Source organism: Struthio camelus, chromosome 25 (genome assembly GCF_040807025.1).
Source record: "Struthio camelus isolate bStrCam1 chromosome 25, bStrCam1.hap1, whole genome shotgun sequence".
In the NCBI taxonomy this organism is placed as follows: Eukaryota; Metazoa; Chordata; class Aves; order Struthioniformes; family Struthionidae; genus Struthio; species Struthio camelus.
In genome coordinates, this window is record NC_090966.1 from 6,168,856 (window position 1) to 6,185,408 (window position 16,553).

Below are 16,553 nucleotides of genomic sequence, written 5' to 3' on the forward strand. Positions count from 1 at the left end.
GAGCTCCAGCTCCTCCGTCTCCGTGGTAGGACCTTGCCTCCCCCTCCTGGAAAAATGCTGTTCGCAAAGAAACGTGGAAAACTGCAAGGATGTCTGATATTGGTAATGCAAAAAGGGCTTTCGTGGAGAACGACAGCCACGGTCCCTCCAGGCTTTAAAGCCTATGGGAAAGTATAAATAGCAGTCAAATAAAAAGCTGCTGCTACATGAATAGATGGATTAAGCAGAGTCGGGGGACATACAAATATAAATACATAGATAAATGTGTGTGTACATGTGTCTGTGTTCATATACACAGTTCCTGCTAAAGCCCCAAGCTCGCAACAGGATCTCCACGGGATCTGGAAGGACTTCCTGCTCCGATGTCGTCCCTCCGACGGTCCTGGGATATGCTCGAGGACCTGCCTGCAGGACTGGGGCTTTGGGGGACTGGGGAATTGCAATAATAGCTTGCTTATTTATTTTTATAGCTTTTTCTTTAATGATAGTTATTTTATTTTTAAATACCCCAGTACTGAAGTGGGATTAGCACCAGGGCGGGAGCAAGGCGCTGGCCACCCCCTAAGGAGAAGTGGATGAAGATGAGGAAAAGTCCTGGAGCAAGATGGGAAGCGAAGAAGGAGCATGGGGAAGGGAAGAGGAGAGCTGGCCGTTTCTGGGACCAGGCGTGGAAGCGGTTTGGGGCTGCACCCAAGCCAACGCGCCGGGGACTGTCCCGCCAGCGGTCCGGGAGCAGGGTACCTCCAAAAGCCACCGAGAGGTTGCTGCAAGAACCATCCCAGGAACCCCCCTCCCAGGCCAGAGAGCCTGAGCAAACGCAGGAGGGAAGGTGTCCTGCCGAGCCGGCGCTGGGACTGTCCCCAAAGCCGGGCACCGGCCCCCAGGGGTCCTTGCACCGCCCAGGCTGGACCTCTGCTGCGGGGGAAAGATTAGTCAATGCGTCGTAAATTCAGGTTTTCGAAGCCTTGTAAGAGGGGAGCAGGATGTGCCCGGCCACCACCGGACTAACCAGGAACAGCGTTCCTGCCCCCGGGGCCACGCGACCAAGCGTCAGGGTCGGGGCTGCGGTTTGGGGGGGTGAGGGGCCCCGGGTGACACCTGGGGACGCCCAGGGCCATGGCTCAGCTAACGCTGGCCGTGCCCGGGGTCCACGCGCCCCCGCAGGCAACCAGCCCTCCTGCTCTCCCGTTTTAGGCTCAAAGCTGAGACTCAACCCGAGCTCGCCTTGTCACGAGGTGATTTACACCCGCACCATTAAGCTGTGCGATGCTCGGGGGGTCCGGGCACATCCTAAACCCAGGTGCACGGCCCCGCAGAGGACCTGCACCCGTCTGTCCCAAAAAAAAGCATCTTGTGCGTCCCGAGTGTTTTACCAGCACCATTTTTATATTGGTTTATATAAATTGGTTATATGTAGGTAATAAATTTTCCACTGAAATAGTCAAAGTGATGCAAACGCTGGCGTGGACGTGTGTATACGGCAGTTACAGAGCTGCAGCTTTGGCCGCTTCCCTGCAGCTGAAAGCGTCTGGGTTGGGGAAACCTCGCGGTGGCCTCGCGAGCCGGCCGGGCACAGCAACTCAAAGAGCGTTAACTTAACGTGCCCGGCTCTGCCGCGACGCCTCCGGCCGGCGGAGCCGCGGGGACGGCAAACTGCGGTGGCGAGACGAAGGAAAAGCGGGAAGCAATCCTCAAAGCCAGCCCTGCCGCTTGGTGGGCAACCGAATGGGCAACCGCAAACGCGCGAGCTGGGCTGAAGCGGCGCAAGAGGCGGATGCAAAACCTTTGCACGTAAATGCAAAACAGCTCAGGCCGGGCCGAGGTGCGCGCGGCCTCGCGGCGACGACTCCGCCGTCATGCTTTGCAATAAATACCGCGGCAGCTTCTCTCCAACAGGCTTTCGGTAGGCGTTTGCCTGAACTCGAGTCAATCCAACGTTGTTACGCTGCCATTAACATCAGCTTAAAAGTGCTTTTATAGCTGAAACAGCGCTGTACTTGATGTACACGCTTATATTGTGAGTCTTGTTGCATTGACACGGGGAGGTTACGCTGATGAGCTTAAATCACTGTCAGGCAGTACTGGTTACGAGGGTACAAAAAGCGGTGTCTAAGGCCTCGTCTGCGCCACGGACCTGGGTGCATCGGGGAGGGAAGAAACGGGGGGACTCCCGGCCCCTCGCTGCGGCTCCAGGCACCATCGCTCCACCCGGAGAGTGTTTTGCATCAACAAATCCTGCAGCCAAACAGGGCTTCGGGGCCCCTCGCCCGGGCTTCGGCAGCCTGCGGGAGAAGGGCCTCGGCACAGGTTTCCGGTTGATCTGGTTGGAAACGGGGTCAGATGCTCTGCAGCGAGGATCTCCTCCGCGAAACGCAGCGGACAGAGCCAAAGGCGAAGACCTGCAAGCCGGAGGGTCCGCGCTCCGGCACCGCTCGTCGCCAGGCTGCGCTGGATCCCGGCAGTCTTCGCCTTGCCCGGCACCTTTCGCCGAAAGCGAGGATGGCAGAGCAGGAGGAAAGCACTGGAAAAGCCCCCCTTTCCCTTCCCCAAAAGATTTAAAAAAAGGCAAATTGCAGCCATGGCCTGCGTGCCCGCGTCTCGCAGCCCGGCCCCGGCGCCTGCGTCGAGCCCCGCCGCCCCCCGCGCCGCTAAGGGGGGAAAACAGCAACATCCTCCCCCGTCCACCGGCGATTTTTTTTTTTTTAAGAACATTTATAAAGATCTCATTGTTGGAAGGAAAAATGGGATCTCCTTTCCTTTTACCTTCCAGGGCAGCTCTAACCCCTCTCCCCTCGTACAAAAACACACAGGAAAGGGGTTGCTTTTCTGCTTGATTAGATTCAAAGGGATCTTTGTCTGGGGGTAGGTAGAGAAAAGCCCTCCCCCACCTCCCTTTTGACCCTCAAGACTCTTGTCTGGTTTTGTTTTAAACCAAGAGAGACAGAGCTACACCCTTGGGATGTTATAAATATATATACGGGGAGGATAGCGGGGGTGGCGTCATTCGATTTGCCCGGATGGCAGCTCTCGCTCGGATGACCCCGCGTCTCTCTCCCCGTCTCCCGGCTTTGCCTCCAGATGCAGAGGGGTTTCCCGGCAGAAACCCGCCTCCCCTGCAGCCGTGCCGCTCCTGCCCTTGCCCTGCTCTTGAATTAATCCCAAAGGCTCCCCGAGAGCAACGGCCCGCAGCGGCATCGCTCGGGACCGGCTGGGCATTGGGGGTGGTTTTAAGCGGGGGGCTGTGCTGGGGGCAGCAGCCGGTCCGCAGCGCCACGGCCGGTCCCTGCGCCGGCGCGTCGAAGGACGGACCTGCACCCACGCGTGCGTACCCGCGTGCACGCCAGCACCCGTGCGACCCGCGTGCACGTGCCTTCACCCCTTACTACGTACAGCAAGTTGGTACTACACAGAGCGCAGAATAGCTCCAGGGTATCGTCTTTCTGTGCAGATTTTTCTCACGTTTGCAAAAAAAAAAAAAAATCAATTTTGAAAACCCTGTGCCTCTACTTATCTCTACTGACAATTAATTTCAACAAGGGGTGTTCACTTGTGACAAGGACTCCAAACATGTTAATATTTGAAAAGGGGGAAAACAAAAAAAAGGTATGACATTAATTATTCAGGTATTAGGAGGCCCGATGACAGCCTAGCCCAAACGATTATCTGTCACTAAATGCTATTAACTGAACGGATTTTTTTCCTCCTCCACGGAAGTATTTTGCAAAGACCCACTACTAGCACTTTTCTTGAAAGACTAAGTGCTGAAATGACGGTTATAATTGCAGGAGTAGTCAGGATTAATAGTGAAAATAATGGGAAGCATAGTGCACAACAGACAAGAATCTCCCCTATAAATACGTAATTAAAAACCGAAGGTAAGATACTGCAAATTGTGGAGATGCATAGAAATCAGCCCTTGTCGCGTCCCTGCCCCAGGGCTCACACCAGGGCAGCCCTTTCCCAGGGGAAGGGGTTTGGGGACCAAACCCAGCCATGTACCCCAACGTGCACCCCCTCAGTGCACCCCAGGACCCACATGTGACCATGCACCCTGACTGCACCCCTTGCTGCACCCCAGGACCTGTATCTAACCATGCACCCTGACCTGCACCCCTCAGTGCACCCTGAGACCTGCACCTGACCGTGCAACCCCACCTGCACCCCTTGCTGCACCCCAGGACCCCCACCCAGCTGTGCACCCCAGGACCTGCACCTGATCATGCACCCCTGCCTGCACCCCTCGGTGCACCCCAGGACCCCCACCCAGCTGTGCACCCCAGGACCTGCACCTGACCGTGCACCCCCCCCTGCATCCCTCGGTGCACCCCAGACCCCCACCCAGCTGTGCACCCCAGGACCTGCACCTGACCGTGCACCCCCACCTGCATCCCTCGGTGCACCCCAGGACCCGCACCCGGCTGCGCTCCCCTCGATGCACCCCAACCCTCAGCAGCCGCGCGGGGCCCGGGGCCGGCCGGAGCACCGGGCAGGACGTTGTTCGGCAGCCCATTTCCAAGTGAAAGGGGCCGCGGCCCCCCCGCCGCACAGCTGGGCGGGCCGCAGCTGGGGGAGCCCAGCTGTTCGCCGCGCGGGTTCACAGAGTTCACGCGCCGAGATTTTAGGGAGAGATAGGCGAAAGCTGACACCCTGGGGGAGCCCCCAGCGCCGGGGTAAACAGCCGGCCGCTCGAACCCTGCTACCTCCTTGGAAAACCCCTGAAAGCCCCACGGAGGGGGCGCAAGTCCTGCCCCGGGGGCCGGGGAGGCGGCTTGGAGACCCCCCTTGCAGCAGGACCAGGGCCGCATCCTGCCCGGCCTCGGTCCCCCTGGGGCTGAGCTGCAGCATCGACCTCCTCCTTCCCCAGCTCCGGCCGAGCAGCTTCCTCCCCTCGCTCGGGGCAGGGCATCCAGGGACCTCAAGGGACAACGCGGGTAAAGACTCAGAGCCGTTGGCGGGGCGGAAGCGAGGGAAAGGAGGCAGCAAGGCGCCGCCGGGTCCGCAGCATCGCTCGGAGGGGCGCGGGAGCCGGCGGCCGGCTGCGCCGCTGCCCCTTGCGGGATTTTGCTTGCTCGCATGAGGTTTTTTGGGGTTTTTTTTGTTTGGTTTTTGTTTTTTTTTTTTTTTTTTTACACTTTTGCCATTGGGAAGCAGAAGGGAGCCTTCGAGCACGGCCGCCCCGGCGAGAACGGCAGCGGAGGGGGCAAATTGCACACCAGCGATTTGGAATAACTCCGTTTCGCCCAAAACCTCCTTCGGTCAGGAGGAAAAGGCTCCCGGAAGCCGCAGGGCTGGGGAGGGGGGACGGCGTCCCGCCACGTCTCTGCTCGCGGCCCGGCTCGGAGGGGCGACACCTTGCCGAGCCCCCGCGGACCATCAGCTCTCGTACTGCCCGGGCTTCTTCGGGGATCGGCGCTCCCGAAACAGGGACCTCGATAGCACCGGCTTTACCTTCCTCGCTTGCTGGCGGCGCTGCACTGGGAAAAGCAATCCCGGCATCTGTGAGCGTGCGAGTTAGGCGCTAAGAGCATAAAAAATTAGTTAGAGCTAAGAATATAAAAATATAAATCTAACAGCAAAGTTTTTGTCATTCCCCTCCCTTTTTTTTTTTTCCTTCTGGTTTCCCCAAAGTAACCTTTGATGAGAAGTTAAAGAAGAGTTTTGAAACAGCCCCCAGCTTAGGCCCTTGCTGGGCGTCGAGGCGGGCGTTACAGGCAGCAGCAACACGCAGCGCTCGGCTTCGGGTGCAGCGGAGGGTGTTCGGCGAGGGCAGGTTTCACGGCGCGTCCCCGTGGGCCGCCGCTTTTTCCCCGACGTGCCGCTTTAACGCAGGAGCCCGAGTTTCCTGCGCAGCGTCTTCAGCTATTTGGGGGGGGGGGGTTAATCGCTGTAACGAATGGTTAATTACAAGTAGCCGCCCAGGCAGTTGCTGGTATTTCCAGCTGATTAGAAGGCTGCGCGATCCCAATGCGGAAGGCTATAGGAAAAAAAGGGAAATTAAGGCAAACATCTGGAGCGCATCCCTCTGGGGACCCCCAAAACCCTCCTGGGGGAGCAGCCCCGCTGCCGGCAAGGGGACAAGCCCCTGGGGGTGCCCCCCGGCTGAGGGGCCGAGCGGGCTGGGCCGCGTCCTGCCCCGAAACCTCCTTGGCTGACAAAAGGGTAGGCGAAATCCTCCCCCTGGTTTTGGGGAGAGGGGGAGGATGAGCACAGTTTCCCATATGGCCTCATTTAGGGTAATTTCTTTCAATTGCTAAAAGCATAAACTCCACCTATTGAGCCCTTAGATTTATATGTAACAGCTGAAAGATCCTCCCAAGCGCGTTGCTGGGCCGGCCGGCCGGCCAGGGGACGTCCCACCTTCCGGAGAGGTTGGCAGATAATTTCTTTAAAAAAGAAAAAAAATGGGTTTTGTGTGTGTGTGTTTTTTTTTTTTTAAGAGGGCGATATTGATAACATGGGAGTTAGAAAGAGCCTCATAACTCACAATAAACCCTTGTCCCTTCTCTTCTATTGACTGCATGTAAACATGGCAAATGAAAGGCCTTTAGTGACACTTAATCCCTCAGCCCCCTCCCGGCGTCACCCTCGCTCCCCGCCTGCCCCGGCCCGGCCCGCCCGGGGGGTTACGCTGCTTTTTTTCTCACAGCTTGCCGTTTTACTGAGCCCCTCCTCTACTCTCTAATTTATCATTAACACCCTGACACTAAACTAAATAAATGAAGCTGCCTCCCCTCTCCCCTCCAGCACCCCCTGTCCCGCACCTTGCTCCGCGCCCGCGGACTTCCCCGGGAACTGCAAATCCCCGGAGCGAGGGGCTCGCATCCCCCTCCCCGGCCAGCCCCGTCCTGGTCGCTGCACGTAATTAACAGCATTATTAAATTACCTTCTTTAAAAGATAGCAATAGTAAGAGCGGGGTGATTTGGCTGCAATCGCCCCCGTTGGGGCCTGGGTTAGTGGCATCCTGCCTGGCGTTTCTGGCTTGTGTCGGGACTCGGGGGCATCTCCGAGAGTCACCTTTAGAGGTTTTAAATATTTTTAAATGGGAGTAATTTTGACTTTGATTCCTTTCCTCCGTGCCACAAATAAGGGGGGGAAAAACCCCCACGTTGTCAGAGGCTGCAAAGAGGCTTGAAACGATGCGTGTGTGATTTGCTTATCCATATTCTTGTATAAAGTGGATTTCACTGATTTTTAAGGGCGGAGAGGATTTTTACCTGGCCTCCCGCAGGAGTGAGGTCATAAGACGATTTTGTGGTTATCGAGGAATACATAGTTATTAATCATAACTAATGAGGTCTTGCCCGGGGGGGCGGCATTTCATTTCTCCTTCTGTTTCCTTGGGCTTTCGATCAACGATCTTTCTGCCTGAAAGAACTGGATAACTGTTCTCCAGGTCAGAATTTCAGTCTTCCCAACTCACGTTCAAGCCAAGGTACCTCCATGCCCCTCTCAACACACCGCACAAATAAAATCCGCTTTTAACCTGTGGGCAGCTGGTTCTACACTACATCTTTTTTGTGTTTGGAGCTAAATCTACCAACGCTGCTCCAGCGACATCTTTCAGTCTTCAGCGGTCTTTCCATGGCAAAGAATTAAAAATTTATCTTAAGTGCTCTTTCCATAAGGGGCACTAACTCCCGAGGCCCTCAAAATAGAAACACGTGCATGGGGAGCAGTCTCCGGGTACTCGCGTCTGGCCTACGAATTAGGGGGAAGTAGCTATCGATTTCCGATTAAATGTTTAGGGAAAAAATGTTTAATTCAGGCCAGATTTGTCCAGAGAAGCACTTACACCCCCATGAAACAGCCGAGCACGTGCATGCACAATCAATCGCGCGCTCACACGTACGAAGGACAAACACGCGTCGCCTCGCACCAACACCCGGCTCCGGCAGTGGCACTCATCCGCCGTCAAACACCCAGCGCGCCGGCACGCTCGCGCACGCAAGCACGAGCGAGCCAGCCCCAGACGCGCGCCCGGTCCCGCACGGGCCGGGGCGCCGGCAGGCGCGAGCTGCGGGGCAGCGCCGGGGCGCGCGGGCGTGATACGGCCAGGCGTAAATAAACGCGGGCAGCCAGATGTGCACAGATGCGCGGAGGCCGCTATAAATAGCGCCGTGGCACGGGGCGCTGGAGGCGCGCGTCGCGCTCTGCCCGCACCAGCGCACGGCCCCCCAGCCCGCCCGCCCGCCCGGCGCGCGCACGCCGACGGGGCCAAGTACCAGCCAGCTCTGTAAAAAACGTATTTATTTCTCAGCCTAGATTCCATATTGCACGCAGGATTTAACACTTTCATAGTCATATACTTACAACAACTTCAAATAAATAAAGGTACAGTAAACCTAAACAGAAAAACCCAATACATGGCTGGAAAGGGCGACGGCTCTTTCCTCCCCTTGGTGGATATTTTTAAACACGTGATTCGGGCCGGGGTACAAGGCAGGAGCAGCCACGGGAAATGCAGCGTCGGCAGCTGGACGTGCCGGCGCGGGGGCCGCGGGGCGCACAGCCAGCCGAGGCCTGGGGCCGGCTGCACCTACCGCCGGTAACTGCACGTTTTTACCTCCCCTCCCCGCACACAGCACCCGCCGAGAATAAATTATCCCTGGGCAGAAACATCCCTGGGTCCCGTGTCCAGCAGAGAAGCACCCACATAAGCGACAGGCATTGTTAAGCCCATTGGACTAGGACAGAGGGATGCACATTTGTAATTATGAAAATATCCAAACGAATGCAAACTGATCAGCTTCTTCCCTTTTTTGCCAGACACCAAAGGAAGGCCCGTGCCTTTCGCCGCCGGGAGCGGGCCCCGGCGAGGCCGTCGCCCCGGCCCCGCAGGCGCCCCTGGCCCGGGGCTCCCCGCCAGCCGCGGCTGCGCGTCCAGCAACACCGAGCGAGAGCAAAGGGCCCTGAAACCCCCCTCGCCCAAAATAAACCCTTATGAACCATGATTACAAAGCACCACACCGTATCCAAGCTGAGATTTTCCTGAGTCTAAAGCTGGCTGCATTTTTAAAAGCAGCACCCTTTAAAAAGTTTTCTTTATTTTTACAAGAAGATACTTTCAATTTTCTTCTACCTACACAGACTTTTTTTATGAAAAAAAAATCATTTTTCACTTGTTTTGCACCCGTTTAGAAATAAAGCAATGTAACTAATGTCATTATAAAGGTGCCTTTATATCCTTTATGATATTTTGGCGATGCAAGTTGATTTTTTGCTCAAAAATAGAACTAGTTTGGAGCACTCTAACCATCCCATCCTCTCAGTTCTTTGTTTCATACAGAGGTATTGCTTCTTCCAACAAACTACCAGTTGTGTTTGTTCATTTTTGAAGTCCAAAACATGCTAATTCACATAACAGTTCGGGTTTTCCTTTTTTTTCGGTTTACTTTCCATGCATTGCCACTCCCCTCTGGAGTCTTTCAGTGGGGGATTGCTAGGAAGATTACTTTGTTTTTCCGGATCGCTCGATTTCTTTGAAACATGTTTAAGAACAATTGGGATAATTCTTTTTTTTTTTTTCCTGTGAACAGGATGTTTTTGCTGCTGGAGGAGCCATTCAAGGTGTGTTTGTGTGGAAAGTTTTGAGGTATCTTTGTATCCTATTCACAGCCCTGCTACAACCCCTTTACATTATATACAGATATATACACATACACCCGCACATACTTATCCTTATGGGAGCAGATAAGTATGTACGTGCGTATAATGTATGCATATGTGCACGTACATCCCGGGTGTTAATAGCTGTGTTTTCCATACGCCCACACGTACATACACATAGATACACAGAGATAAATAGACGTGGACCTACACCCCGCAGCTCTGCCCGCCCGCTCCCGCGGTACCCGCCTGCGCACCCGCAGCTCTCTGCGGGCGTTATTTCCCTTGCCAAATATTCCTGAGTTGCTGTGTGCGGCCTGGTCCTTGCTGCGGGGCCGCCCGCGCAGCCCCCGCGCAGCCCCCGCGCGGCCCCCGCGCCCCTTGCGCGCCCGCTCGGCAGCGCCGCGGCTCCCGCCCGCGCGGGCGCACGTCTGCAGCCCTCCGCTCCATCAGCCTCTGCAGCGCTGAGGGGGGGGGTTTCCCCCCCTCCCCTAAAAAGCACATTTTTAGCGCGATGCGGGTTTGCTCGCGGAGGAGCTCGGAGGGGAGCGCGGGGGCGGCTCGGCCCGGCCCGAAACGGCGGGGAATTGTTTCCTCTCCCCTCGCCGGTCCCTTTTCTCTCCTCCTCTCCTTTGCTTTGCAGATCCCCTTTGCGGGTCGCCAGGACGACAAAGCGGGGAGTTTGCAAGGAATAAGGAAGGAATAAAAGCCTCCATGCGTGTGATTTGCGTGTGTGTGTGCGCGCCCGCTTCGGGGAAAGCGATCCCGGCGGCTGGAAAGCAGTTTTTAAGGCCAACTGCGAAAGCGGGACATACCCGCCAGAGAAAACGCAGCTCTCCCCTAAACACTCACGGAGATTTTTTGGTAACCGTCCGCGGCTACGGTTAAAACCTGAATATTTCAGGGACGCGAAGAAATCTCACTCTTTTGCTTGACAGAAGAGGAACGGGAGATGGGGTGAAGTAAACAAAAAATTCAGTTAACCAAAAAGCCCGCTAAAACCCAGACTAAAACAAACATTGCTTTTAGCAACAATTCAACATCTCCAAGAAAAACATGGCTTAATAGATACAAAATATGCTTGGCCTTAAACATGTCTTTTTTTTTTTAACCCACTAATGGAATTAAACCAAAAATCAAAATCAGCCGTGCCAGAGCCGAATATTTTCTTTTTCATTCTGCAATGATTCCTTTTTCCTATTCTTTCCTTTCTTTTCTTTCCCTTTCCTTTCATTTTTCCTTTCCTTTCCAATAAAAGCACTCTGTAAGGGATTTTTTTTGTGGGGGCCAATTGTTCTCCAGGAGGAAAGAGGACTACGGAGGAAAAATATAAATTCCCCAAGCAACACGCTGAAATGGAGGGCACTGCGTGATCTCCCGGCCTTGGGCTGAAAATATTTTCTGTTAAAAGAAGGGGGAGAAAAAAACCAAAACCCCCCAAACCCACATCAGCTTTGATTTGCCTAACATTTCCAAAACAGAGCCGACTTCAGAGAGCCCGTCGGGCTTTGATGCCAGAGTGGGGTGGAAATCACATCAGAAATAGTCAAAAGAGCCAGTTACAAAAACATTGGTTTGTAAGAAAAGTTAAACTGGGATATTATTTCCTTTACAGAGAAGAGAGACATTCCCTCCACATTCTTCCCCGCATTCCACTTCGGAGCTCGGGAGAGATCAAATTGTCCATCTGTACTCTATTGCTAATGCTCCTGGATCCTATTTCTTGTGCCCATAAAGCTTTTACAGGCCTGCTACCTTTAGGCTATCTGAGTTAGGGTTATTATCCAGCAAACAACTCACTTTTTTTTAATATACATGCAGCAGTTTCAAATAACTTCCTCTCAAAGCCTCCTGTTTTCTCTTAGCAAGCAGAATTTCCTGGTCTTTTTAAAGTTTGTATTTTCTTCCTGCCTCTTAAGTAGACAGAAAACATTACATTACTATTAATATAGTTATTTGAAATAACTGCTCCCAATTTTGATGGGATTGACTCAGACCAAAAAGGAGTGTTTATGCTCTATGACATCATTATTTCTCTCTGCGTGTGATTATTATTAGTTTAATCCAATGTATTTATGGAGGAAAGGGGAGAAATTAGATCAATTCTTTCCTCACTTCAGCTTTTTTTGGCATTCAGGAAGGGAGGGACGGTGGGGAGAGGAGCCGAGCGAGTGGCGGGGCGGCAGGAGCGGGGCAGGGGCGATGCCTTCCCCGCCGGGCCCGGCTCTCCCCCGGCAGGAGCCCTTCACCTCCCCCTCGGAGCTGCACTTTTTATCCCAAATCGCTTTGCTCGGAATAAACCATTACATTCTGCAGCGGGGCGGGGGGAGAGGGGAAGGCATTCATCAGCCGCCCCGTGGGTTTGACCGCGTGTTTTAGCTTAAAACTCCTCGAGAAACCGACACCGGAGCCTCGCACACACAGGCAGACGAAGCCCCTTTCCCCCCGGCCCAGCTGGAGCCGTGCGCGCCCACTCACACGCCCACTCACACTCACACTCCCGCACCGGGCCCCCGCACGGCTCCTCCGCGCACCGCTCCCCCCGGCGAGCTGCCGGCCCGGGCTGCCCGGCCAGGCCGCGGGACGGCGGGGCCCGCTCCCCCCGGCCTCAGCCCCTTCCCCAGCCCCGGCCCCGGCCCGCCCCGCCGCCCGCATTGCGGCTCTCATCCGCAGCTGGAAACCTTTCCTCCGGGCTGTCCGCTGTCCTTAGAGATCCTCCAAGCTATAGCCCCGGAATTTGAGGCTGGGGGGCACGGGGATGGCGTTGCCCCCCAGGTGCCAGCTCCACAGCGGGTGAGTTTTGGAGAGAGCCCAGGAGTTTTTGACGCCCAGGGAGGAGGCAGGACACAGGTCCCCATCTTCCCCCACGACCAGGGAGGGAATACACGGGAAGTTGCCCATGAGGCTGAAGGAATTCCTAGGCGGGGTTGGCCCAGCGCTGCCGAGGCGTTTGCAATGAGTGTTTCCCTTTTTGGCATTCCTCCTTTGAGTCTTTTGTGGCCTCCCTTTAGAGGAGCTCTGTTGCCTTTCTGCCTCAGCGCCTCTGGCAAGGCGTCTGCGCTTGGCATTCCTTTCCGAGCCATTGCCTTTCAAAGCTTTGTTTGACAAGGTGCTGGGGCTCTCTGCTCTTTTGGAACCGGGGGATTTGAGCTCTGCTGCTTTGCAAGGCTCCGTCCTCCCTCCGTGGCGCAAACTTTTCCCGTCCACGTTGAACCCTTTTGCATAACACCACAGCTTGGATTGCCTGATGAGCCTGTCAAAATGCTCCCTCCTGGGCTCCCCTAGGTCCCCGGGGGGCGCCGGGCTGCGGCTCCCTGCCAGCTCCTGAGCTGCGGGCTGAGGGGCTGAGCCCGGGGCAGGCTCTTGGGAAGCAGATCGCCCGGCTAAAGCTTCAATCTGCCTCTCCGCTTGGTCACTGGGGCCTAACGAGGCTCTATTGTTCGAGGCATCTTTGTGCAAATCCTTCCCTTTGGCGCAGGGCTCTGCGTCCCCAAAGCCTCCTTCCTTTTGTTGCGGATCCCCCCCAGGGGTGCTGCTCGGGGAGGGAGGGGGAGAGGAGGAGGAGGAGGAGGAGGAGGAGGAGGAGGAAGGGGAGGCCTCCTGCTTTGCGTACAGCTCCGGCTGCGGCTGGGCCCCCGAGCAGAGGGCTGGAGCCGGACTCAAACTTTCCAAAGTTGATGTTCGCAAAGTCCTGGCCCAGAGCTGCTGCGAGAGGAAGAGGAGGCTGGGGTCGGGGCGCAGGGCTTTGCCCACGCTCGGGGGCGGCTCCGCGGCTCGCTCGTCGCCGACGGGCTCCCGCGGGGGCTGGGGCTGGAAGCGGGGCAGAGCCGCCTGCCTGTACCGGGTGCTCTGCACCGAGTCCCCGCTGCACAGCGAGCTGCTCTCCGACTCCGAGGAGCTGCCTTCCTCGCTGCTGCACGACGTGTCCCCTTCCTCCTCCTCTTCCTCTTCCTCCTCCTCCTCCTCCGACGAGTCGCTGGAGGTGGCGGGGCTGGACCCGCCGAAGTCCAGGCTGGAGTCCGAGTCGCTGGAGTAGCCGGCGGAGGTGCCCTGCCGCTTGGAGCCGGGGAAGACGGAGGAGCGGCCTTTCCTGGCGGCCGCGGGGCCCTTCTCCTCCGGGAAGAGCCCTTTGGCGCAGCAGGGGCCCCGCTTGCGCCGGCCCGGCTCGGCGAGCGCGGCCGCCTGCGCGGCGGCGTGCGCGCCCGCCGGGTGCAGCAGCGCCAGGTCCCGCGGGCAGCCGCCGAGCACGCCCGCGAAGAGCCCGCCGCCGCCCGCCAGGCCGTAGCCCTTCCTGCCCCGCGGGGCCTTCTCATAGCCGGGGAAGGCCCGGTGGAAGGGCTGCGGCAGCAGCGCGGCCGGCGCCGAGCGCGGCTTGCCGAAGCCGGGGGGCAGCTTGGGGCGCCCGGGCGCCTCGGGGCCGCAGCAGCCGCCGGCTCGGCAGGGCGGCAGCAGCTGGGGCCGGGGGCAGGCGAAGAGCTCCCCGGGGTCCTGCAGCAGCAGCTGCTCCCTCCTCTTGCTCTTCCTCTTCCTCTTCCTCCTCCGGGGGCTGAGGCTCTTGCAAGAGGTGCAGAGAGCCTCCAGGTCCGCCTTGGATATGAGCGAGCATTTCACCGCGCGGGTGGGCACGGAGTTGATGGCTTTGAGGGTCCGGAGCTCTTTGAGATCGCAGCGTCGGCTCTTGATCTTTAAGGTTTCCATCTTCTTGCTGATGGTGGTCCTGGGGATATCCTTAAACAGGTCGCTGAGGACCTGGGCCAATGCAAACATCTGGGTGCCATTGATCTGTAAGTATCCCAAGTTTATCCCTTCGATTTCTTGATAGCCAGCATGAAAATCCCCCGGCCTGGCTTCCCCATTGTAATCCATGGTAGTTGGAACAATTCCGAAGGTCCCTTCGCAGGTCAGGAACATTTTGCAAGGAGCATTTACTTTGTCTCTTTCAAAGGGGGCATTGAAAATAAGGACATATTTGTTTCCACTCCCTGATCACACATCCCTACCCCTCAGGAGAGGTGGGGGAGGGGGGAGGGGAAAAAAAAAAGCCAAAGCAGTCGATCTCCCTTTCAAATGCTCCAGTCAATGGTTTGCAACATCTTCCAAACACCTCGTTCCTCCTCCTGTACCGGGGCTTGACTCCTCGTCTTCCCCCTCCCCAGCAAAAAAAAAAGAAAGAAAAATAAAGAAGTCAAACATCTTGCATCCTCTTAGGCTCTCCCCCGCCAATTCCCACCCCGCATACGCACACACCACCTTCCACTTCAAAAATAATCTCTTTCGGGGGGGGGGGGAGGAATCAACAAGCACAGACCCCCCCTTTGCTGTGCAAAGCCACTGAGATGCTTAAGCAAACAAAGCTACCGACAAGGGGGTGGAAGGGAAAAAATGGTAGCAGAGGGGATCTTGCGAAGAGGGGAAAAACCCACACGAATCCATGTCGCTCCCACCTTTCCTGGGCTCCTTTCTTAAAGCCCCGCTCCCGAGTACAGTATATTATAGGAAACACCCCACCAAATAATTTCTGCGACCCGAGAGCTGATTGGGTACTTGAACCTTGTGATGTCATAAAACCCCAACATTTCACACGCACACCCCCGCGCAAAACCTCATAAACGCGGAGCCGCCGCGCTGCGCTGCGCCGCGCCGGCCCCGCTCCGCGCCGGGGCGCGCTCCGCTCCGCCGGCGCCGGGCCCGGCTCCCGCTCCCCCCGGCCCCGGCCCCGGCCCCGGCCCCGGCCCCGGCCTCGGCCATGCCTCCCTGACCGCTCCCGCTTACATTGAAAAACATGCTTGCAATCATGTTGAAACACAGACGCACACAATAGATAGAGGCACATACCGGGTCTTGCTATTTTTTTTTCTCTTTAAATACGCTGCTTTTTCGAGGTAGTTTTAGCGCTGTTAAGAATCTTTGCGTACCAGCTCTTAGCGTGTCTGTGCTTTGTTTTGTGCTTGATCCATTTTTAGCGTGTTTGCCAAGGCTTATTTTAAAAGGTGTTTCTGTGCTTTCCAAAATACATCTAATTCCTTTGGGATGGGTGTGTGTGCGTATATATTTAATAAACCGTGAAAGATATTACTCTTAGCGAGTTGTTCAAAACGACTGACTCTGTAACAATTCATCATTCCAACCGAAATGGAACGCTTATTAATTGCCAATTACTATATTTATTATCTCGAGTGAGCACAGACTGCAACACAGTATAAACAATAACATAAGCAACAGTACAAATAAAAGCAATGCAAAGATACGTATATTCCTTTTACTCACACATGTTCCTTATTCACTTCTCATCTTTTTCTTCAGAAATCTCCTTTAAAAAAAAAGAAAGAAAGAAAAAGAAAGAAAAGGAAGGGAGAAAAATAATTCTTTCGCATGCCTTTGCGCGCTGCTTAAGTTTATTTCAAACTTTAAGACCCAAGATTTCTTCGGCACTTGGTAGCTCGCTTCTGCATTACAAATTCGACGAAGTTTTCCCAAAAGGAAAATTGTAAATTTCTGTCTCCGAAGGGGGAAGAGAAAATAAAAAACCTACCCAGCCCGGGGCTCTATTTTCCCGTCCCCTCTATTTCTTTATAAACCTGAAGCTACTTGAGCGAAATGAGTGAAGCCACGAAGGCTGGACTGAGTGATTTTAACTCTCTGCTCAGGAGGCTAATTTTGGGGAAATAGTTACCTCGGAAACCTTTTTGGGGGAAGGGAAGTTGCAGCTTTGCAGCGCATGCTGTTCCCTTTCAAGCCTCGTCCGTCTCCCGCATAAAAAGTTGCTTTTAGTCTTCCTCTGCTTTTTTTTTTTTGTGTGTGTGGTTCTAATGGCAAAATCTGAGTAATTTGATAATAATAATTTGTTAAGCTATATGTACAATCAACCACAAACGATCCCGATTTAGAAACAATCCCATAGGAGGAGGAGGAGGAAGCACATTCCTGAGTATGTGTGTAAAAAAAT

General features: G+C 55.4%; 1 protein-coding gene across 1 annotated transcript; it reads right to left on the reverse strand.

Annotated features, from left to right (window-relative positions):
• Nucleotides 1-1,371: 1,371 nt before the first annotated feature.
• LOC104148089 (SKI/DACH domain-containing protein 1-like) lies at nt 1,372-14,757 on the reverse strand. Its single transcript, XM_068919301.1, has 2 exons — nt 12,289-14,757; nt 1,372-2,541 (listed from the first exon to the last, which is right to left on the reverse strand). The coding sequence occupies exon 1, from the start codon at nt 14,516-14,518 to the stop codon at nt 12,314-12,316; it is 2,205 nt and encodes a 734-aa protein (XP_068775402.1). The 5' UTR covers nt 14,519-14,757; the 3' UTR covers nt 1,372-2,541; nt 12,289-12,313.
• Between the last annotated feature and the right edge of the window lie 1,796 nt (nt 14,758-16,553).

Excerpts from the sequence above, each read along its gene's own strand:
- LOC104148089 (XM_068919301.1), bottom strand. The coding sequence starts at position 14,518 with ATGTTCCTGACCTGCGAAGGGACCTTCGGAATTGTTCCAACTACCATG.